General features: G+C 40.3%; 2 protein-coding genes across 3 annotated transcripts; both read right to left on the bottom strand.

Annotated features, from left to right (window-relative positions):
• Positions 1 to 32: 32 nt before the first annotated feature.
• kti12 (KTI12 chromatin associated homolog) lies at positions 33 to 5,045 on the bottom strand. Of its 2 annotated transcripts, XM_083762587.1 has the most exons (9): positions 4,769 to 5,045; positions 4,534 to 4,585; positions 4,363 to 4,415; positions 4,209 to 4,264; positions 4,033 to 4,112; positions 3,421 to 3,580; positions 2,475 to 2,537; positions 2,152 to 2,220; positions 33 to 236 (listed from the first exon to the last, which is right to left on the bottom strand). In XM_083762587.1, exons 1-9 carry the CDS (start codon positions 4,917 to 4,919, stop codon positions 93 to 95), a joined length of 828 nt encoding a protein of 275 aa, XP_083618713.1. In that variant the 5' UTR covers positions 4,920 to 5,045; the 3' UTR covers positions 33 to 92. The 2 variants fall into 2 exon arrangements, with proteins under 2 accessions (XP_083618713.1, XP_083618712.1); XM_083762586.1 differs by lacking the exons at positions 4,363 to 4,415; positions 4,534 to 4,585.
• A 9,393-nt stretch (positions 5,046 to 14,438) lies between these two features.
• znf592 (zinc finger protein 592) lies at positions 14,439 to 23,158 on the bottom strand. The gene is made up of 9 exons (XM_083763137.1): positions 23,032 to 23,158; positions 20,370 to 22,618; positions 20,065 to 20,243; positions 19,552 to 19,725; positions 19,253 to 19,412; positions 17,875 to 18,138; positions 17,046 to 17,158; positions 16,812 to 16,950; positions 14,439 to 16,658 (listed from the first exon to the last, which is right to left on the bottom strand). The coding sequence occupies exons 2-9, from the start codon at positions 22,596 to 22,598 to the stop codon at positions 16,152 to 16,154; spliced, it is 3,765 nt and encodes a 1,254-aa protein (XP_083619263.1). The 5' UTR covers positions 22,599 to 22,618; positions 23,032 to 23,158; the 3' UTR covers positions 14,439 to 16,151.
• Positions 23,159 to 23,631: the final 473 nt, after the last annotated feature.

Genomic DNA, 23,631 nt, shown 5'->3' with positions numbered 1-23,631 from the left:
CATAAAATAAGTTGACATGCATATGTGCAAAACAAGATTTAAATATGTTGTTTTTATTGCCTCCAAAAATATAAAACAATGAAACAAAGAAATCAGTGTAGACTCTTGTTTAAATATTGCACAAACATGTTTGCAATCTGTCCAATATTCTCTGTCGGGTGCATCTTGGTATAGCTGATGAACTGCCGCCGCAGTTTACGTAACTCTGCCATGTTGAAGCTCCTGGTGAGCTCAATGTATAACACTGGGTTAAGGATATTAAAACAAATGGAGAAGTGCAATTACAAAATACACACTAAGGGCCAGATTCACAACAGAAATTTACAACCAGGTGTAAATGAAGTGCGTAATGAGTGTATTAATCCGTCTGATCAAGCTCATGTGTCATTCACCATTCACCAAAGGTGGCGTAATGACTTAATTTGTGTGGATCGCCCGTGTATCTCATTTCGCCTCTTTCCCCAAGCCATTTGCCTGGTGTCGTCGGTTTAATTGAACATCGACACCTATTCCACGCCATATAAGGCAACAGGAAATATCTGTCCTCGGGTGAAAAACGTTATCACATTCCTGCAAAATGCACAGATCTCATCTCCGAGTGAACGCAGTGGTCCACAAAGCACCGCACTGCATGAACTGGTAGATCAGCTTATTTTGACAGGCGAGTCTCTCGCAATGTCAACTGAATGAACGTTTAAAGAGTATAGGCTACACTCATAATACAACTAGTTAATTTATTGATTCAAGTAACCAAGGACCAAGGCTACTTGGAAATTATATTATAAAAGCCCTTTCTATGGATAATGGAACAATTGCACACTCCTTTGCAGAGGTAAAAAAAGATATTTGCTAAAAAAAAATATCAGAGCTACATTGATTAATGGGGGAGGAAGACTGTCCTTTGGATTACTATATCTGAATCATGCCTGGGGAATGAATTTGTTCTGGACACGTATCTATTTCATAAAGAAGGGAAACGATATGCACATCCCAGTTTTTAAATACAGTGCTGGACCCAAAAAGTGATCAAATGAAGAAAAAAGTGGAATGTCCGCACAATATAATTCTGCTCCCCGTCCTCTTTATTTCAACCTATAAAACAATGTTTCGTCCCTCCGGGCTTGTTGTTTTATAGGTTGAAATAAAGAAGACGGGGAGCAGAATTATATGCGGACATTCCACTTTTTTTCTTCACGACACGTAGCTATTTCAACAATACTATATGCTTCTTCGTCAGAGGTATTAAAGTTATATTATAAAGAGATAATACTGTAAGTATTAGAAGTGGATGTCAGAGATTATTGAGAATAAAATATCGGTATATTTGGCACCTTAAACAAAATCACACCCGTGTGAACTGAGTGGTGCAACTCCCCCCCCCCCCCCCTCTCTCTCTCCCTCGCTCTCTCATTAGCAGGCAACAGTGCAGCACTCTCTCTCTCTCTCTGTTTCTGGCACAACAGCGCCCCTAGTCATACTGATACTGGTGCTCATTAACGTCACATAGACGGGTGAACACATGCATAGGTGCATAGGTGAACACGGACATTGCTGTTCCTTGGAGTGGTTGCACCACTCAAAAAATGTGTGCTCAATAGTTAAGCACTTCGTTACACCTGTAAAACTGTGACGTGACAATAAAGTTGATTCTGATCTTGACTGGGTAATCATTTCAAAAGTGATGCATAGGGGAATATCAAAGTGTTGGCTTCTGAGAATGTCTCAGAGTAACTCTCATTAAATACTTCTATCCAAATATACTACCATAAGCTGACAGGCAATACCTATCATAATGCTCAGTTGCCTTCAAATGAATTCAATTATAAAGTATATTATTGATGCACATGTAATCAGCTCACACTGCAAGGAAGTCTGGTCATTAAGTTGCAAGGTGATGTTGCCTCCCCAGTAGAAGCGGAATATCACCTGCCTAGGCTTTGAGATATAAATAGTATGTGACAGACTGACAGGTAATGAAAAGTTAATATTTTAGAATGCTAATATAGTCATGAATGACACCTTATTTGTGCAAATACAAGATAAAAACACATGTATGCAAGTATAATACAATTATGCAATTAATTAGATGATGAAAGTATTGACTTTTGAAAACAAATTCTGGTTACGGAATAGTAAACATTATAAGGATATCTTTTCTGTAGCTCCTTGTACTGCAATGACATCTCCAGGAACACACGTCTTCTGTGCATTGAGAATTGCCTGGCATAGGGAAGAAGAAAATACATGTTTGTTGTAGAAGTTATTTGACTTGTGATTGATGCTAACACACTGCAAGGACACTCGATGCACAAATAAAGACTGGCTTGCCCAAAGCCCAAAACTCTTATACCACAACAATGGTAGTTAATGGTAGTTGTCAATCAAACTATTAGTACAACTGATAGAACACAGACAAGATTAAATAAGTAAAGGGGTGTCTGTCAGAAGGCACAGAAAATTCAAAAGAGACTCACCATTAAGACATCCTGTGTGATCTTGTCCAGTTCATACAAAAAGTTCGTAGAGGACAATGGTTGCTGCAGAGTTAAAAAACAAAATTTTGTTGGCAAAGACACTGTACTAATTATGATTTCCAGCTCTGGTCTAGAGTAACATGGAGCATGTTACTTATAGCAGTAGTTTTATTCAGATGACGTTTCGGTCTAAACGACCTTCGTTGTCATCTGAATAAAACTACTGCTATAAGTGAAGACAGTGTGCGGGCCCCTTTTCTTCTCATGATTCGCATTTGGTTGCCGGCTCCGACGCACCTGTCCTTGTAGGTGTGTACAAGGCCTTTTTGCAACACTCTATCCTACCATAACATTACTAACCATAACAAGCCTTCCATTTCAACACTTCCCAATGTTATCTTCCTCTGTGCTTCCCTAAAAGTGGTTTAATTGAATACACTTTCAAATAGTGGTAAGAACTACCCACCTCACTTTAAAAGAAATACCATCTAATCTAAGAATACATCCTGCTTGCAAAAAGCTTAATGGCAGACCAATGGCTATGGGTTCTCCTACTTTATTTTTGCTTAAGCTCTATGCCTGTAAGCATGCAATCTGAGAGAGTTGCACCAGATTTGTGTTTAGTCCTTACAAAGTCTAGCTATGTAATGTAACTTATTTACAAAGTCAAGAACTACACATCAATAAATAAAAATTGGCTGCAGCACACAAACTAGTTCTTATATAGATATGGTTTCTGCTCCTCATCTGAATTCATGTTTGGCCTTTCACTTTCTACACCCCACCAAAGAGAACCTGCAGCCATGTTTTGGCTATTTAATATCCAATCCATGCAGCACTCTGTTCTCCAATTTTGTGTTTCTTTAAATCAACCTTAGTCCTTAGTAGTGGATTTATGAATAGCTGTTGAAAGCCTGCCCAGGGATCATCTGATAGAATTGCTCACACTCTGTGTAGACTTGTTCGGTGGCGGTGCTTTTCTTTTAAAAATGGCGTCAGAGATTACTTCAAACGGAAGCGTGTCCTCTTTCTGGATGGTGAAAAGAGGACTGTCCCATCGGTTTCTGGAGTCAGGAGCTTCATATCTCAGAACTAATGCATCTAAGCTACAAAAAGAATAAAGAAGAGACAAGATAAATGCACAACACCTAAACCACACCGTAGAGTCCATATTCTGGGGCAAACATTTGGCAAAAAACTAAAAACAAAACGGATCTTCAAGCTCACTAGTTGCAATGTGCTTTGAGCTTGTAGATCATCCATTTTTGGTGTAGAGGGAACTAATATAAACCCCAGTCCAGTCAACAAAGAATATATGCTTTAAAGGCCAGTCCACTCCACACCAATGCAACTGCCATTGTGGATAACTAGAACCATGTGAGCCTATGGTGCACTCAGGTCTGGATAATGGTTGAAAGTAGTTGCATGTTGCTAGGAGTTGCATCGGTGTGGACTGGCCTTTAGACAAGTGGTTAATTCAACTGAAATAATGTGCTTAGAAAAAACAAGCAATTGTAGCTGTGCATAATGAGGAACTTTGTTGTGCCTTCTCACTTACATCTCCTGGGTGAACTGCTCAGCAGGGTCCCTGGTGGCATTCCATTGTGAACTCACTTCAGCAGTGGTCAAACAGTACACCTTCACAAAAAAAGCCATACAATGTATTTGCTTTAGTTAATTGAAATAGCAAGTGCATTTGGCAAAATTACAAAACATTTTCTCTTTTGTACCTACCAGGCAGTGAGGTGTCTGTGTGTGTTTGATGATACAGTAAAGCTCATATCTGTAACCTGCAGGATACATGAAATGTAAAAGGTGTAAAGAAAGCCCAATGCCTTTAATACTGGTAAATGCAGCTTGAGAGTACATGAGATTCATAAAGATTTACCTTTAATGTAATTTAATGAATCCAAAATTACAATATCATCCTTGTTGACCCTCCTAAACAGATGTTTTGAACAAGGAATAAATGCATTTATTAAATGACTATCATGCTAGATCTTAATCCAATTCAAATCATGTTACAAAATGGGGTGGGGGGGGGGGGGGGACAACCCACCTCTCTACTTCAGCTTTTAAACTCCCTCTGACATTTTTTTCCTTTTGTGAATCTGAAACAGATACGACTACCCTTTGTCAGAATTAGAAGCATTTTTTCACATTCTGAAAAGATCTTCCATTTGTGACGTATATTGGTTTTGTGACAGGCAGCAGCCTAAATTATAGAGCTTTCAAACTAAACTGTGTGGTAATTGTAAAAATGTAGTGTCCATGACATGTCATGATGACTTTACCGGCATAAACAGTGTTCTTCTCAACGCCCATCGTCCCATCGCCCACAACGTAAACCTTTCTGTCTGTGTTCTGTTCAAAGTAGTTCTTTAATTCTTCTGCCCTTCGTGTTTTACCACTACAGGGATAACCACACATCACGATAAGTGGCATACCGGTAGTAGTTGCTTTGGAGTATTATTATTATTAGATCCTGATCAAACAGAAGAGACCATTCTGTTTGCTTCGCTAATCGCTAGCCTAGTAGCCAAGCGCAGGCAGCATGTTGTTATTTCTTCTTCTTTGCATGGCGGCGGATGTTGTTATTTAACACGGAAGTAATCGTTTTAGATGACGACATTCAAAGGGGGGCGGTGCCACGTGGGGGATCGAGTGTACGAGGCCAGCTGACCGGCAGCTGACACCTATGGCTGACACACGCAGAGCCGTTTTTTGTCCAGCGTCCACTCCAGAGTATTCTTCGGAAATACCACACCGGAGCGCACTCGCCTATTAGTTTGCATTGCACAGTGGGCTCAGTGCGCTATTTCCGAACGCGCACAAAAGGACATCCACTCTGGTCTGGAAACGGCACTTTTTGACCTGTGACCCCAGTAAAAATTAAAACTGTCACTTTTTATTCCATTCCAGTGAACAGCATTTATCCATTTAAAACTCACCTATCACACATACCATAATTAACTGGCAATTTTTTTTTTTTTATAATCTCAATTATTTGGGAACCACTGGTTTATATGGAGTTGAGTTGGTATAGCCTATATCTTGTAAATTGTACCTTAGTCTTTAGGCCTATATCACTTTTGATTGATTGATTGAAATATTTATTAACAGTTTGTAGAATTACAGTACATTTCAAGCACAAACTCAATACAAAGACTGTGAGTGGACGACCCAACTAGAAAATTCGCAATTTAAAAAAATTGCAGAGTGTGGTTGCCGCAGTGGCTTACATATGCCCCTCCCACTAGTATTGCCAGCCAATTACAATTTCAAGTCACGCCTTAGATCATGCGTAAGTAATTCGGAGGGGATTTAACCCCCGAAATTCATGTTTTTGCGACAAACGGTTACATTTCTCGCATTTGCGGCGCCCCCTATGGATGAAAATGGAATTGCTTTTGAACCACCCCGGACATGTGATTGAAATGTGGGATGGATTGGACATTCCGTTCGTGATTTATGGCATTTTTTGTGATATAGGCCCCTCCTACTAACTTCGGAAGACGATTACGGCCGAACGATACGCACTTTCAAAATTCTGCAGTTCAGTTTTAATTGGATGGGTCCAGAGATCACGTGTGCCGATTTCTGTGAGATTTGGACAAAATCTGTAGGAGGAAAAGCAAAAAGTGTGTTTTGGACAAAATTCAAAATGGCGGAAAATCTATCATGGCGGAAATGGGCGTGGCCTATATGGGGAGATGCGTCATGACCCAAGGAATCCAGGGAAAAAATATTTTTTATTTTACGACCTATGGTTCAAGAGTTATAAGCCAAAAGGTAAAGTGGGCTGTTATAGCGCCACCATGAGGCCGACCGATAAAATTTTAAGGTTAAATAATTTTAGGGATAATGTTGAATTATCCCTAAAAGTTTTGTAACTATAGTGATTACAGTCTCCGAGGAACAAATACTTGAATGTGAATTTTTGCCTTTTCCCATTCATGTCAATGGGGAAATTTAATTCACTAATAAATTCATATCAATTAAACTATACAACATTTCTCTTAACAAAATACAAGCACACGATTCCCGATTTTTCCGGTCAATTTGACATATGGCTCAAGTGCGTACAGCGTACAGTGTGGGAGGTATAAAGCGTCAAAATAAAGACTACTCCAGTGAAATAATAAAGTGTCACAGTTACAAGAGTCTGGTTGCCCATTCGGGCAACCACACTAATTAAGCATTACACTTGTTTACAACAGGGTCCACATTGTTCAATTCATCAAAACATTTAGAGACATACAAATAGACACTTCTATGTATAGTTAAAGAACAGAACAGGAATTCATCATATAGGAAGCAAAAAGGGAAAAGATACATACACAGTGAGGGGAAAGGGGGGTGGGGGGGTGGGGGGGAATTCAGATTTTACAGAGGCCAGTTTCGAATTGCAGCCATCCGTAGGTGCCCTTTGAGAGAGGTTTTGAAGGAGTCAAGAAAATAATTTAGTCCCTTGTTTGTGCCGAATCTGGGTTGTACATGGTTTGTTGCACTCCCTCTGGTGTTGTGGGTGTGGACTTCGTTTACATTAAGGAAGTATTTAGACAGGTACATGGGTATCTTAGTGGTGTATCGAATCTTGTGGACCAGACCCATTGCAAGATGCTGTACTGATGTCGTCGACCCTAAGCCATCCCAGCCTGTCAAAGTGGGCAGGGGTGAGGTGGGTTCGGGGGGTGAGGCCAAGTAGGAGCCTGACCAGTTTGTTTTGGGAGGTCTGGAGCCTTGTTTTAAGGGCCTTTGAGGTGCTGTGGTACCAAGAGGTGGATGCATAGTCAAAGAAACCTTGTACGAGGGCTCCTGTTAAGGTCTTCAAGGTGTTTTTGTTGACCAGTGAGGAGATCCTGTAAAGGAATCTTGTTCTTTGATTGACTTTTTTGATTACGTTGGTGGCCATTTTATCACCGGAAAGATTGGCCTCCAGGATGGAACCTAGGTAGGTAATTTCATCTTTCCGTGTGATAATGTTGTCACCCACTCTAATCAAGAAGCCATCTGCCTTGCTGAGATTACTATTTGATCCGAAGAGAATGGATTCAGTTTTTCCCAGGTGTAAGGATAGTTTGTTATCAGCGAGCCAGGTGCAGATTCTACCGAGTTCAGAGCTGAGGGTCTTTTCAACCTGCAGTTTGTTCCTGTCCGAGACCAGCAGTGCTGAGTCGTCTGCGAACAGGAACAAGTTGCAGTCACAAGCTGATGTCATGACGTTAACATATAGGAACAGTAAAGTCCCTAGTATGCTTCCTTGTGGGACGCCACAGCTCACTGGGAGGGGGGCGGGGACAGTGTTCCGTTCATCTCCACCATCTGTTCTCTCCCCTCCAGGTAGGCCTCCATCCAGCATTGCATCCCTCTGCTCTTGTCCGAAAACGAGTCAGTTGTTCTGCATACTGATGGATTTATTGTGAAGCACACAAACCAACGTCGAACTGATAAACAACAACAAAACATAAACAAATGCTTAGTATAACATGGCATAAACAACACAGCATAAAGCATGAATGAAATAAAGAAAATACACTCAAATAAATACCTTACTGGCTGCTCTAAGCATAACGGAATGAGAAGATCACTAGTGCCCATGCCATGGCCATGAACACAGCGACACATAAACTTGAACTTCTGCATCACTGTCAAATGACAGGTGTGCAACCATGTCTCCCGTCTACCTGACATCAGACGGCCATATAAAGGGTTCCGCATTAGCCAAACAATGGCACTTCCGGTCCAACTTGGACATGTATTGAATAAGCAAACATGAGCAGCAAATAACTTAAATACAAAACAAATTAGGAATAATTGCAGCAGTTACAGCCTACTTATTTTTCCATGTCATGACTTTTGATAGTCTGTAGTCTGACTATTCATGTCTAGCTCTTGCATGTTGCCTTGTGACCTAGATGTTGTGTACTGATGATGGTCAATCTTTATGACTCTATAATGTACAATAGCCTACTACCTTTGTGTCCTTTCTTTTTTTTACTTATTTTTCTATTCTCTCAAGGGACTAGGCTACTTGATTGCATTGTTGTCAAATGACTGCCAAATGTAGGGTTTTCAGGACTGCAGTGTGGACGGAGATGATTTTAGCTAACATTTCTGTGTGGCTGTGGATGTGTTTTCATTTTAAGATATGTTTTTAAATTAAAATGTGTTGTGTGGCTGTAGCCAAAAGCAGATCAACTCTCATTCAACACTTATTTTATTCCAATTTCCAAATGCACGATATATTGCACTGACAGGCAATACCTATCAGGATGTTTGCCTTCAAATGAATTAAATTTAATTATTTGCTCTTTGATGCACATGTGCTTATCTACCCTGCTAGGAAGTTTGGTCTTTTGCATAGCATGCCCTTGCCTTCCCACTGGAAGTGGGATGTTGCCTGCCTTAGCTTTGAGATACAAAATAATGTGTATGTAATCTGACAATGATAAAATGATATTTTAGAATGATAATATAAATGGCATTTGTGCACATATGATGAAAACAGACATGAAAGCATGATACGTTTTCAAAATGAAGGGGAGAAAAACCAAACAGGCCAATAACAATATTATGTCACTATAACTACTTTGTTTTTAAAGCAAATGTCCATTATAGAATAGTAAATATTATTTAAATACATATATCCTTTCTGTAGATCCTGGAACTGCAATGACATCTCCAGGAGCACTCATCTTCTATGCATTGACATTTGCATTGACATTTGCCTGGAATTAATTCATTTTGATGAATTGATTACAAAGGACCCCAATAGAAATAGGCAAAACAGCAAAAACATTGATATGCATACCGGCTTCCCAAGCTACTGCATTAGTACAAGTGGCTTACTAATGATATAACATGAAGGTAGAATAAAGGTAACACACAAAAACTCTGGAAAACCCTAAAAGAGCTAGGAGCAGGTAATAAAGTCAATAATAATAAAGGCAGCAAGATCGGCCTTAAAATCAATGATGAGATGGTTTTTGATAAGCAAATAGTGGCAAACCAATTCAATAATTATTTCAATAATGTAGCAGCAGAGCTGGTCGCTAAATTGCCGGCTTCTCCGGGTATTTTTGACATTAACAGGGTTAGGAACTTCTATGACAACCAGGGGGTGACCTCTAACTCATTCTCCCTGCAGAAGGTGGAAGTGGAGGCGGTCTCAGGGATGCTTTCTGAGATTAACTGTGCAAAGGCCACAGGTCTGGATGGTATATCTCCTCTCTTTTTAAGGGATGCAGCAGCACAGATAGCTCCATATATCACTTACATCTTCAACCTATCCATAGAACAGGGTGTCTTCCCACAAGATCTAAAATACTAAAAAAGGAGCCAAAAATGACCCCGGTAACTACCGACCGGTGTCAATTTTGAGCTCGGTATCAAAAATCTTCGAGAAGATGATTAATGAGCAACTAAATGAATACCTAAATAGGAATAACCTAATGTATAAACTCCAATCTGGCTTTGGAAAATCGTACTCAACCGACACATATTATATTTAACAGAACAAATTAGGAAAGAAGTTGACAATGGAAAACTTTGTGGAATGGTGCTGCTGGATTTACGGCGAGCATTCGACACAGTGAACCACTGTAGGTTACCGAGCAAGCTTGAGGCTCTGGGGGCGGACAGGGCAACATGTAAATGGTTCAAATCATATCTGACGGGGCGCGAACAAAGGGTAGAGGTGAATGGCATTTTATCTGACCCAAACACCATGGAATGTGGAGTTCCACAAGGAAGCATTCTAGGTCCAGCCCTATTTTCAGTGTACGTGAATGATATGACAGATGCTTGTAACTGTGATTTGTTCCTGTACGCTGATGATTCTGCACTGCTAATGTCCCACAAGGATCAAACCACATTAGAAAGCTCCCTGACTGAGGAAGTAGCCAATGTTAGTTCCTGGCTTATAGATAATAAGTTATCTTTACACTCAGGGAAGACAGAATCAATTCTGTTTGGCTCGGAAATCAAATTAGGAAGAAGCACTACAGACTTCAAGATCAAAATAAATTCGGAATACATAGCAGCAAAATCATCAGTGAAATACTTGGGTTGTATTTTAGAGGGTAACTTAGACGGCCGAAATATGGCCAGCAAGGTGCTAAACAAGGTCTCCGGACTGACTAAGTTTCTAGCTCGAACAGCAAGATACATGGATAGGGAGACAAAATTAGTGGTAGCAAACTCCCTTATCCTGTGCCACTTTGATTTTGCGTGTACATCATGGTTCGAGGGCTTGATTAAGTCTTTTAAAACAAAGCTACAGTCAGCTCAAAATAGACTGATCAGGGTTATACTAGGGATGGAACCCAGAACCCATATAGGAAGGAACCAGTTCAGAGAGCTGAACTGGCTCCCAGTTGAATCAAAGGTTACAATGGCTAGACTAAACATGGTCCATAAAATTAAATACGGAGAGGTCCCAGAAGTTTTAAGAACATGTTTCAGGCAGGTAAACGAGGTACACAACCATTTCACCAGAGCCAGTATTGCAGATGTGGTGCTCCCTGCTTTTAAAAGTAAAGTGGGCAAAGGCTCATTCATTTATATAGGAGCCACACAGTGGAATAGCCTGGAATCCAGTGTTAAACTGACCTCCAATTTGAGGACATTTAAACAGAAGACAAAAAAATTGCTACTGGAAAAGGTTCCCCTAAGAAGGGTCATCTTAGAGGGATGGATAGGGACGTACTTGTTGTGTTGTGTATGTAATGTATATGTTATGTTATGTATTTGTGATGTATTTTAAAGTATTGTTCCGTTCAGTGTGAGAGGACCCCAGTGGAAATAAGTCTTTGGACTTTACTGTGTAATCCTTGGATCGCTGATTATAATGCTGTATTATGATTGCTTTTCTAAATAAATCAAATCAAAAAAAAAAAAAAAGGTATACAGTGACACCATGGACAAAAGTCTGACAAAGGGACAGAATACCACTTTTATACCACTTAGATAGTATAGTGTAGTAGTCACGACAAGGTGCACTACTCCTCTGCCATCAGTGTGTGTTTCACAGGTAAATATCAGGTGATATCAGTCAGATGAAATAGATCTAATAGATATGCAAACTTAGAATAGTCTAAAGTTTAGACTAGAGGACTATGTTTTAGTTTGGTGTGGATTGGAGTCTGTGTACCTGTGGCCCCTGGGGGGCCCTGACGCATGTGGCCCTTGACTATTCATGTGATAGTAATATATACAGTAGTTACTACATTCATTGATAATGTTATTATTGTCATACTTTCAGCTAGACCTGTGCCACCCATTCCACAGTGACACTCGTGCTCTGCATAGCTCTTTGCCATCTTGACTCACATGAGAGAGTTGTGTGAGTGTGTGTGAGGTGTCACGTGACATGTGTGGGAGGATAATGTGTGCAAAACACCATGTAAATTAATGTATCCTTAAAGTGTGCGTGCGGTAAATACTTACTTTATTTATGCAAACTGAGCCAGGGGTAGGTCTCGATAAGCATTAGCCCATTTTGACCTGAGATCATGTCTAAAAATGACTTCTACATCCTGACAGGTTTCTGAAAAAGCTATGTTTCTATGTCAGTGGTTCTTCGATCTTTCAAAAATAGCAGACCTACAAGCTCGTAGCGTGCCACTCGGTGGCGCGCTATGAGCTTGTAGATCTGCTATTTTTCAATAGCCAAAGCATAACGTAATGCACCAAAAGGGGTTCCCGCCCAAAATGGGTAGGCCTATGCTTCTCCCTGTCCCCTTCTTGTACAAATTATTATGCCAAATGGACTTGACTATGTACTTGTACTATGGAATTTTGAGATTGTGCCTTGTTTAAAATTGCATGGTTATAGGCTACAGATGCGCCATAGCCTCTGGTGGGATGGGATCCCCCTGAACAGTTTTTGTGGCGAGTTTGGTGCTGATTGGATCAACGGTGTGCCTGTGGACATACTGCATCATTATCTTTGTGATGGGTCAGTGCATTATCCTGACAAATACAAAACGTATGATTTAAATGCTACGATGTGTGTGTCCTGCAGCATGTGTCACATGAACAACTGCTTTACCTGCTTTAACATTGTTCTTCTCAATGTAAACCATTCTGTCTGCCTTATTCAGAGTTATTAAATTATTCTGCCCTTAATCTATTTTACCAATACATGGATGGATAACCAAGTCGCATAGTTACTTTTGAGTATTATTAAACTTAAAAGCAGATAAAGTAGTATATTGAGAGATGCTTCACTAGCTGGGCATGTTGTTAATCAAGGTAACCTGAAATAATTTACATTTACAACAAACATTATCATCAAATATATTATTTATATGATGCTTGGCATAAGGCACTATCTGGGCAAAACATTTAAGTTTCATTTAGTTACTTTGGATATACTGCATAATGTAATAAATTAGTCCAAAAACAGTGAATTAAGCAAAAGAAATTGAGACCAGTAGGCATAGCTTTCTGTACCAATTTATTACATGACAGAAATTAAAATTATGAATGAACCACAAACATTAGATATCAAACCTCAAAGCAGTGGATACAGGACCTTTTTTGTTGCTTGTTCTTTATTTACACAGGGCTGAACATAAGTGCTCATTTTCAGCAAAACTCAGCACATAGAGAGACACACATCAAAAATCATTGATGATAATCACGAACTTCATTTATCAAAATTTCCATCACTGACAAAAATATGCTGCATTAAAAATAAATAATTAATAATGAATAAATAATAGTTATTGCATTAACTTATTTCAGCTTACATTTTTCACAAAATATATATTGAGGACCCCCTCAAAAATGCTCTCCCCTTGTCCCCCATATATGGGGACTAGGTTGGTGGAGGGTGTGTAGAGCCCAGGATCACATTAGATGATTGACACAGGGGTGAAAAATGGGTTACAAAATCGTGGGATAAAAAAAAAAGAAGAAAAAAAACACTAGTCTAGTGTAATTCCAAAATAAATAATAAATAAAATTAATTAATCAACTTGTTCAATCTTCATGCAGGATCCTGCTTGCTGTAAGAGAAAAGATAATATAAGATAGTTTATGTTGATGCCCCAGTACACACAAATACACTTGGAAACACATTTATATTATCTTTATGAATGGCATATTATTATAGATCATATCAATGATATAAAATATACTAACATGTCCAAGCCCTGTTTGTGTTGAGCATGTAGAGCAATTTTAACAGCTCAAAGATCATCTCCCTCAGGTCCTCTGCTTTATGTGATGGCATGACAGCTTCCACTTTACCGGGTAGATCAACATTTCCCAACAAGGACTCCGAAATAGTGCTGTCCACAACACTTTTCTTGCCCATGAAGTGACCTTACAGAATAAAGTTCATCATTTCAATGTGAATAATTAGGAGAAAAATAAAAAATATGCTTTAGTAAAAACATAAAATAAATAATAAACAAACAAAAAAAGAAATGACTTTACCTGTTGCCCATAGATTTCCCCTCGGGTTCACTTTGATCTTTGAAACTTTGTTTCGGAGTTCCGTTAAATCTAGAGTCATTGAAGACGTCATAGCAATGTATGAGATTAGAATGAAGGAAGACAGAAATCCAGTTCTGCAAATCCCTGACAATGGTCCACTCATCCCTTATACTGTATTATTATTCAATTAGATGCTGGTGGATTCCTCCAGGATTTCAATCTCTTTGCCCATCTGCCACTCCAGAGCCTGGCAGTTATACTGAGAAGGGATGGGCTTAATATTCTAATAGGGTGAAATCACCCACCAGGGATTGGTCCCTTATGTGATGATGTAACTGGCGGTGGCCACTTCAAAGCATGTACGTATCTGCAGTGCAATACAAATAATTCCCATCCACAAATGCCATCTCTACAAAGAATAATAATCATGCTTTGGCATCATGTGGTTCCCTGGCATTTGAGCTAATTACTAAAACATTTGAAACTGAAGACAAGGACACCACCATTTTATTGCACCAATTTATTTTGAATTTGAAGTAAACATAACAGCAAGGCACAAAGGCCACTGCATGCTGAATAGGTGTAAGGGCTTTATAAAATGCTGCAAATCAATCAAGCTAATGTATGTACACATATTAATTTACTGTTCTTACTGTACACAGTATCAAAAGTACAAATGTCTCTCAACAAGCATTATAAAAAAAGAAACAAATTACATTTCATTTTGGCCTCTGCACTTTTCACAGTGGCCATATGGTGATTTAAGGACAGATGTTTAGTCTTACAGACAATAAACCACTCATATAGCACTTAAATAGAAAGTTCACTTGATAATCAAGTCAATATGACCATATATTAATATCATTCCCAAAATAATTTATGAAATTGAATGTGGGATATAATATACAATATATACTTTTTTTCTTCTTACATTGCACTAAATTAACCTGCCTCGTCAAAGCCACATCAAGTATAACAATCACTGACATTGACTGTGGAGGTAGGAAAAGCCCCAAATCCCAAACAACACGACAGACTATTATACAAATCAGGGTCTGCATTCGTGAAGCACCCGAGAATACAACTGCTGACCAGAGACCAAGTTTCCTCTAAATTCACATGCATAGTCCTTGTACGATTGTATAACCTAACCAGTGTTCCGAGACGAGTGGTTTCCCATTTTCGTAAAGGCTTCCTAACTACAGGCTCTGGTTTCTAAAACATGCATTCAAACATGTCATCAGCCTTCACTTCATAGCACCTGCTCCGAATTCTTAAAAAAATAATTAAAGTACCCTGATCTGATCTCGATAATGTCCTTTCACTTGCTTGAACAAACTATTCAAGAGGTATTCTCAATCACCGCTGTGCCACATTTCCAATACCTCTGCATCATCTAATGGTTAACAGAACACAAATTACACCGGCTCCAGAATGACAAGCAACCAAAGATACTATACATTTACATTAATCACATGATAGAAACACATTTAGATATGTAAAATACAAATAAATTGTGTAAGGATTCAAATGAAACTTAAGTAAAAACCAATAAAAAAAACATTAGATGGCTTTTTTGGTTAACTGTTTTATATATATATGAATGTAAAACTATGTTTTGGACATATACCACATTGTTTAAATGCTGACCATTAATGTGTAAATAAATATATAAAAAATGCTTATGGGTGCAATACATTTGTACTTCATTAGTATTGCATTCGTCAACCTGAATTTTATTCAGGTATAGATTTTTATTCAGGTATTAAAATTCTGTTTTGCAATAAATAATGCTTTTAACATTAGTAATTGGATGGCTATTGATAACATTGGTAAAATCCATCCCCTCCCTTCTGTTACATCAGTCAGTCAATACTAGGCCTAACAAAATGAAGACATTCCTGAGTATCTTGTTTGGGTGGATGCAACAATTAGAAACAAAATACTAATAAAGATCTATGGTTCTAAGATTGTGAGTGTGTCCCAAAGGCTCTTCAAGGGATAGTCTATAGAAAACAAACATGCAGGAGCGTTTCAAAATAAATATGTGATGCTAAAATATGAACATCTTATCTTCTCAAAAATACTGCCTTTCAGTAATGTAGGAGTGTATTTGAATCATGACATCTGGCCAAAGCATCACAAGTACCGCTTCAAAGCGAGAATTGTACGTCATCGTCACATACACTGTAATAAAAAAGGGGAGATATTGAAGCAGCTTTTCTCTGCCTACTGGAGACAGACTCCCTCTGTTTGAGCTTTTGAGCTGGGTTTTAAATGACAGTCCAAGTTGCCATCACAGTGTGGTACGGATGATTTCTCTTCTGCCCGATATGCATCATCTGAGCACCGTTGTAGGGATGTATTCACTGCATCAACCTCAGATGATGGTGCATGTTGCACCCTCCCTCCAATCTCTGGTTCCTCCACAGAGGACCGGGGCTGCACGTCTTCCTCCGACTCTTTTACTTTGTGTACAATGTAAAGGTGCCTGTTAAGTGATATTGGGGATGTGAAGCATAGTCCACAGTGAAGGCACTGAGGAGTGTTCTCGTCGGTCTTATGCTGAGGTATGTGCTCCAGGAACTGAGTGCTGTGCTCTGTGGTGAAGCCACACTTTGAACAACGAAACGAAGGCTTCGGACGTTTGGCCAAAGAAACGTCTTGACTGACAGCAGGACCTTGCCTCTCGCTTTGGGTGTCTGTAGGTCTGGCAGGTCTTTTTGTGCCCCGTCCCTGTTAAAAAAAACAAGACACCATTTCGAGAATGAAAACAAATACTGATGCTACTTTAATTATGCATGTTGTTTTCTGGTTACTGTATTTATGCATGTCGTTTTCTATGTAAAGAAAAAGGAAATATATAGATGGAAGAAGAAAAAAAATCACCTCTCTGAAGACGTTAGATTCCTGTATAGGCGTTTTTGGCATTAAGCTTAAATCAGGGTTTTTGATGCCGTGCATTAGACTTATGTGGTTCTTCAACAGCACACCCGTGTTGAATACGGTCTTTGTATCTGTGCAATACCTTGGGAATGAAAAGCACACCACGTGACAATAAATAATCTATTTTCATCAAATGATTTAGACATTGAAAGACTGCATATTTTATGAAAGTCTTACCAACAAGAGTACGTTTTCTTCTTAACATCATGGTCGTTGCGTATATGCCTTCTCAAACTGGTCGAAGAGTTGAAAGACCTCTCACACTGTTGACATGGATACCTCTTCATGGACTATAAAAAAGGATATATACACAGTTGGCTTCACAGACGCTATACAGAAAAATGCCCAGGCTGATCCCAACATCTACTGTACTTTCATACATAATAATAATAAATTGCATTTTTATAGTGCCTTTCTATGCACTACGTGCTTACTCAAAGCGCTTTACAATGGTCCATTCATTCATACATTCACACCCCAATGGTGGCAAGCTAGCACCGAAGGACTCATTGGAGGCAATGTGGGGTTCAGTGTCTTGCCCAAGGACACTTCAACATGTAGATAGGAGGACCCACGGATCTTTGGACGACCTGCTCTACCTCCTGAGCCACAGCCACCCCATACATAAATAACAATATAGAGTAATAATAATTGATACTTTTATTCACAGCACACAGTGGCCATTTTGTTCTTGATCATCTGCCATGTGATCGTGTGAATATGGTGCGTTTTGTACATTACGTTCATTAACTAAGTGAACAACCATCAATAGGTCTTCAGTTAACTCTAAGGGCAAGATATTTAAACGCACCCCAAATAAATACATTGATAAATAAAACATGTCAAATCATGGAGAATCCATAACTGCTCGGGTGCAGTACTTAGTTCAGACTAGTCATTGGTCCGACAACCTACCTCAAACCCTAACCTAACCATAACCGCATGTGCGGGACGCATGTCGGACTAATGTTCCGTCGGAATTACGTGCGGATCCCTAACTGCTCACCCTTCCATGGTCACTTTTCATGTGAGAAACATAGGAGTCTCGCTCAGGGAACGTCTGGAGACACTCGCCACAGGTCCAGCCAGCAGGCTTCACATGGGGTTTGCTGTCCTCTGCTCTCTTTCTGTTCGTGTCTGTGCGTTTAGCGGTGCTGGGAATATTGGGCTGATGGACTGCTGTGGAAACAGTCTCCTGGTTCCGAGTGGTCCTGTCCGTCTGATTACCGTTCTTTTCCGCTTCCCCTCTGAAGATACCACCATGCACGCTCTGTAGAATAGACAACAGACAGCACAAACAAACAGAGGTAATAATTACTGCTGTACTTGTGATTCGTCTGAGATTTGATTTTTTATTTCATTATTAATGCCCGAGTAGAGAACTGTTTGCCGTTTCACTAACAAAAAGTCATAGTGTAATAGTGTGTGCAATGAAGAAGAATGCGCAATATAAAGACGACAAGTACATACTGTAGACAAGTACACGTGCAAAACTGAGTATACCGCACTTTTATTTTCTCGTACAACGGGACGTCTATGGCAGGACCATAACATACGTACATTATTACATCTTACATCTTACATCTCCAACACAAAAAACATACCGTACTTTCAAGTGTAGATATACTGAATTATGTTCTACTACATAGTGTATAGACACAGAGCAGCAATCATAACGGTGGAAATAACGAGAGTGCAACTCTGTGGATTAGTCTATAAAAAATGTATACATAAGGTCCTGTTTTACTCTTTATATAATATGCATACCAAGGGCCAGATTATAAGATTATATCAGAATAATGCGATCATCATTTGCTCAGAGGACGAAATACAACGGGAACTCGTGGGAATGAATGAAACTGTTAACGAAAAATACTGAAGCATTGACAGATTGTCAAGGGAGTGTCATGGGGGAAGTGACAAAGTGTACTGATGTCAGTCGCCATTTGCTGCCATCATTACAACCGTAACCATTTCCCCCATAGTTAGCAGAAACAAAAACGGCAACTAGAACTGGATTTCTTTTTTTCTTGGGCAATTGAAAACGTCCTAATACCGTATAGTATTTGTTTGCATCCGTCTTTTAGAGGCAGATTCCTGGCCTTTTATGTTTGTTATCTTCACGATTTTGTTAGATTTTTGAATGATTGAATACTTTTAACAGTTTGCAAAAAATAACACAAAAGCCCTGGGGGCTTGATTCCATTAGGATCCTATGTATTCAATTTATAAAGACAAATAAAGACATACATCCATTTTAAATGGACCACAGCCACAATGGAAACAAGCCTCTGGCTATTTTGTGTTTTATCAATTTCTGTATTTTGAAATTGTTGCAGTGTATTAAAACAAAAAAAGGGGGAAAAAAGACAAGCAAGGCCAACCTTGAAGTGTTGCATCAACACCTGCTTTTGGGGGAAAACTGAAGAGCACTCTGGACACTTGAATACACAAGTAGCTCGCTTGCTGGCATTCTGATGGAAGTGCTGAAAGAGTAACTGCTTTTTCTTGAACACCGTCTCGCACGAGCACTTAAAGATTAACCTGGAAGACAGAGGAAAAACAATAATGCCGACAGTAAAAGAATAAAAGTCATTCAGAATATGTGCCAAACATATTGCGAAAGGAAAAAAGGTAAAACTTTAAACAGGGCTGCCATTGCAGATTCAAGAGGTTAACTTACTGAGGTGATGTTTTGCTAGTGTCGTGCTTATTCTGTATATGGGTGTCACAGCTGTCAGAGGATTTGAAGGCAACTGGACAGATGGAACACTTGAAAAAGACATCACAGTGCTTTTCTTCAATGTGATTCTTTTGACCTTGAACAGTCTTAAAAACCACGTCACAGTGAAGACACCTGAAGGACAGGGGAGAACGCCAATAGCTTTTTCAGTCACATTTTGTCTTCAATCACTTACACTGACACTAGAGTCCATAATATGTTTTGATTCTTCATCTATGCATTTCATTTAGAAAACAAAATGATAAATGCAAATAGAAATCCTGAGATTGCCTCCTGAGATTTACTTCTTCATTTTATAGTATGGAAGACAAGCGTTCATATTTAGGTGAAGTTGTAATGACATATTACACATTTTTCATGATACATCACTAAACCAATTATTTGTTTAGTAAATACTATTTTTTTTGTCAATGGATTACTCGTTTCACTTCCAACCGTAGTAGCAGTACTTACTTGTACCAAGCCTTGCGTGTGTAGTGGAGACAGTTTTCCTTGACATGCTTCTGTATGTCTGCAGAGCGACTCAGCGCGCCACACTCTGGGCAGCAGTAAGGAGACTTGTGTGCATGAAGGCGTTGGTGGGCTTTGAAGCTACACTTGTTGGGTGATAGCATGGAACACACCTTGCATATCTAGATGTGATAAATTAAGAAGAAAAAAAAAACACACACACACACAAATAAATAAATACCGGTACACAAAAATCTGAAATCGACATTATTTTTCTTTCATATAGCTATAATATAATATCTACTTGCCAGCCCTTCCAGATCTTCTGACAACCTCTGGTAATGGCCTGCAAGTGCTCTGTAGTCTGATAATTGCTTGTTACACTCCAGGCAGCGTAGCCGATGCCGGATGACATTGTCTGGATAGAGGGGCATAACTGGTTGGCTTTTAGGTGAGGGTGATGGTAAAACACGCATGTCCACATTCACTAATGATCCTGTGCTCAAGGGTACAAACATTTGTTCCTCTGCAATGGGTTTCATGAAGAGCTGCGTGCACTGCATCACTGTCCCTTTAGTCTTGTGCTCCCGGGCATGTGCCAGCAAGGCACACTTGTTAAAGAACACCAGTGTCTTTGCACAGTGGGTACACGCTACTTCAATGTGGACGCTTCTTCTGCCATAGTGGTGCATGAGACTCCTTTCCACCCCGAAGGAGTCTCCACACTCAAGGCAGCAGTATCCACGGGGCGGAATGCTGATGTTGCTCTCTGGGGGAGGATTCAGGTTAGGCACATACGTAGGCACAGGGTTAGCATTGTTCAACAGTCTGTTTAAGGTTCCTGCTGCCGTGTTGGGAAAGGAGGTGTTTGGATGAGGGCTTGGTGTCTTAACCTGATGCACCAGTGGGACAGTGCTGTACACTGTAGACGAGGAGAGCGCAGGTTGACTCTGTTGATGTGCCGTGGAGCGTGCCGCAACTGAGGCAGCCACACTGTGAGGGACCAGGTTTAAGTTGGCCAAGTGCATTGCTTTGGGAAGGAAGTTCGTATTTGTAGCGTGCCCCGTTGGGGCTGATGGAATTCTCTTCGGTTTCTGACCTTGCTGTGGAAAAGATCTTTCGACAGGGCCACTAGCGCTATGGAAAATGGATGGGGATTGCTTTAGGCTTGGCTTCTTAGGGTGTCCCTCTGAATTACTGTGTAAAACGTTTGATGGAAGAGTACCAACTGGAGCACATTTAACAGGCATTCCAACAGTGATATCACTAGCCACATTTTGAGAATGACAAGGAGACATATTGCAGAAAGAATCCTCACTGATCATACTCTGAGACGGAGAGGACTCATAGGCCGACTGATCTTCATCCGCCTCTGAATCAGGCAACACACTGGTGACTGTGCGCTTGATCTGCCCAGACGTGGTTTTGATGGTCTTAATTCTGACCCTGGGTATGGCAGGGGGTGAACCAGAGGCCATTGCGGGTGAGGCCTTACCACTGCTATCACTGTATATGCTTACAGGACTGTCAGAGAGTTTCGTCAGCCGCTTCACGGCTTCCAGAGGACTCCTGGGACTTCGAGGTGATGTAGGCACCTTGGGACTGGCCTTTATGGAGTCACTATGAACCACTGATGACTCTCTAAGATTATTTTGCTCACTGTGATCCTTTCCAGTATTCAGAGCCACGAGCGCCTCAAGGCAAGAAGATGTCTGCGTTTTAACATATGATTGAGTGGTGGTCATATCCTGCTTAGCAGCTGTATCACAGTTGGTCTTCATTTGTTTTGGGTCATTTGGAGGAGGCAGTACACTGTCAATGTTGTCACCGTTGTAACTTTCGGAAGGCTCCTCAGTCAGTGTATGTTCCATTTTGGTGGATTCTGTTATATTGCTCAGGGTGTTCTCGCAAGTGTCACTCTCCTCAGAGCAACCATCAAACATGCTGAGGGACATTGTTTTCTGTTTGTCTGACAAGGAAGGTTCCATCAAAACTGAAGCATCTGGGAAGTAGGGTCTTTCTTGTTTTTGACAGCTGTCAACTCTACTACTGTGAGTGTCTTCAGATTCAGGACTAGAGATGGGACTAAACTGAGAAAAGGATTGTGAAAAGAGTGGTGTTGCTTCAGGTTTATGCTGAATGGGTGCCTTAGCTAGCAGTTCTCCGGAGGTATCCCCATTCAGTGTAGACGCAAACGACTTGGAAAAGCCACTGCTAGGCAACTCACTGGAGTCGACCAATGTCTCCAGCCCCCTGTATCCATTTTGCAATGGAGGGACAGGGACCAAATGCGTCCCGTCACCAAAACCCTCCAGAGACTCCTGGCGACTTGTGTTTTTGACAATAACACTCACAACAGGGATGTCTGCTGTAGTGGCAGCATGGTGAGCCAGTAAGCCATCGTCCAGGCATATGCCAGTGTGTTTCAGCTGACTCTCTGTCTCCTCATGGCTCTCTTTGGCATCCAGCCCAGTGGCATCTGGAATGTCAAAGGCAGCCAGAAGATCATCAAAATCTGGGGTTTTCATGTCACCCATGTTTGAGGCCTGTCTAAAACCTGGGGAGACACAAAAAATATATATATAAGCTGTCACTGTATCTGCCCACTTACATTATGATAGCAGCCATGCATTCTTCAGATTGTTGCTGTGATGACATAAAACAAGATATCTTCTCAAAAGCTACTACCAAGTAATTCAAACAGATCATGTTTATGACCTTTGCTAACTTTAGCAAGCCTGATCAGTGTGTATGTGTCATTTACAATCTTGCCCAAGAAGCTGCAAGGCCTCGCAACACGAGCAGTTGAGTTGTTTTGGTTTTGGAACGTTAGCTAGTTGTATGTAAGTTATCCCAGTAGCTAATGTTAGCGACAAGCAAGCTAGCAATCTAGCTACGTGTTGTCATTAAAATGTGTCATGAAGTTAGCTATAGCTAAAGCCTCTAATCGACGCAATACTGTACGCTTACCATCTGACCCGTTTTAAGTGGGCAACTCCAATGAATTCTATATTGGGACTAGTTTAAGGTTGACACTGACAGCTAGCGTTAGCTGTGCAGGCGTTGACGTCGTTTCTACTGACTTCCCTCTTCGCCTTCTTCTTCTTCCCGAGACCCCAAATCCCATCGGCCGGAAGGACGGTTAATCGTGCTTTCATTGGTTAGTTGGTTGTCAAGCAACTGGAAAAGACAACAACTGGTTGACACCATACTCTACCTATGTCCTATCTATCTATCTATCCACTCTGTCTCGGAATCCTCCATTGTAAATGCGCAACAGAACATTGCCCGCGCCCCTAGCGGCCAGGGTTCTCTTGCGCATCTACAATGGAGAGAAAACCAAGATGGCTGCCAGATTCCGAGACAGAGTGGATTAAAATACCTTTTTTATTGAAGAATAAGCATGTGCGGTGTTTAATATGGGTGCGCACAGATCACAAACAAGTGGGGCAACATTTAAAGCAGCTTAGACTTTGCATTTGTACAAGGTAAGAGTGATTTTGGGTCACAAACGTTCCTTTTCGACGTTAGGGGCGGGTTATCTTTTAGACTCTCGTAGAGAGATTCGTC

The sequence above is a fragment of the Protomyctophum parallelum genome, assembly GCF_964188405.1.
Source record: "Protomyctophum parallelum genome assembly, chromosome: 4".
In the NCBI taxonomy this organism is placed as follows: Eukaryota; Metazoa; Chordata; class Actinopteri; order Myctophiformes; family Myctophidae; genus Protomyctophum; species Protomyctophum parallelum.
Note: the sequence above shows the minus strand (reverse complement) of the source record. Positions and strands in the feature narration are given on the sequence as shown.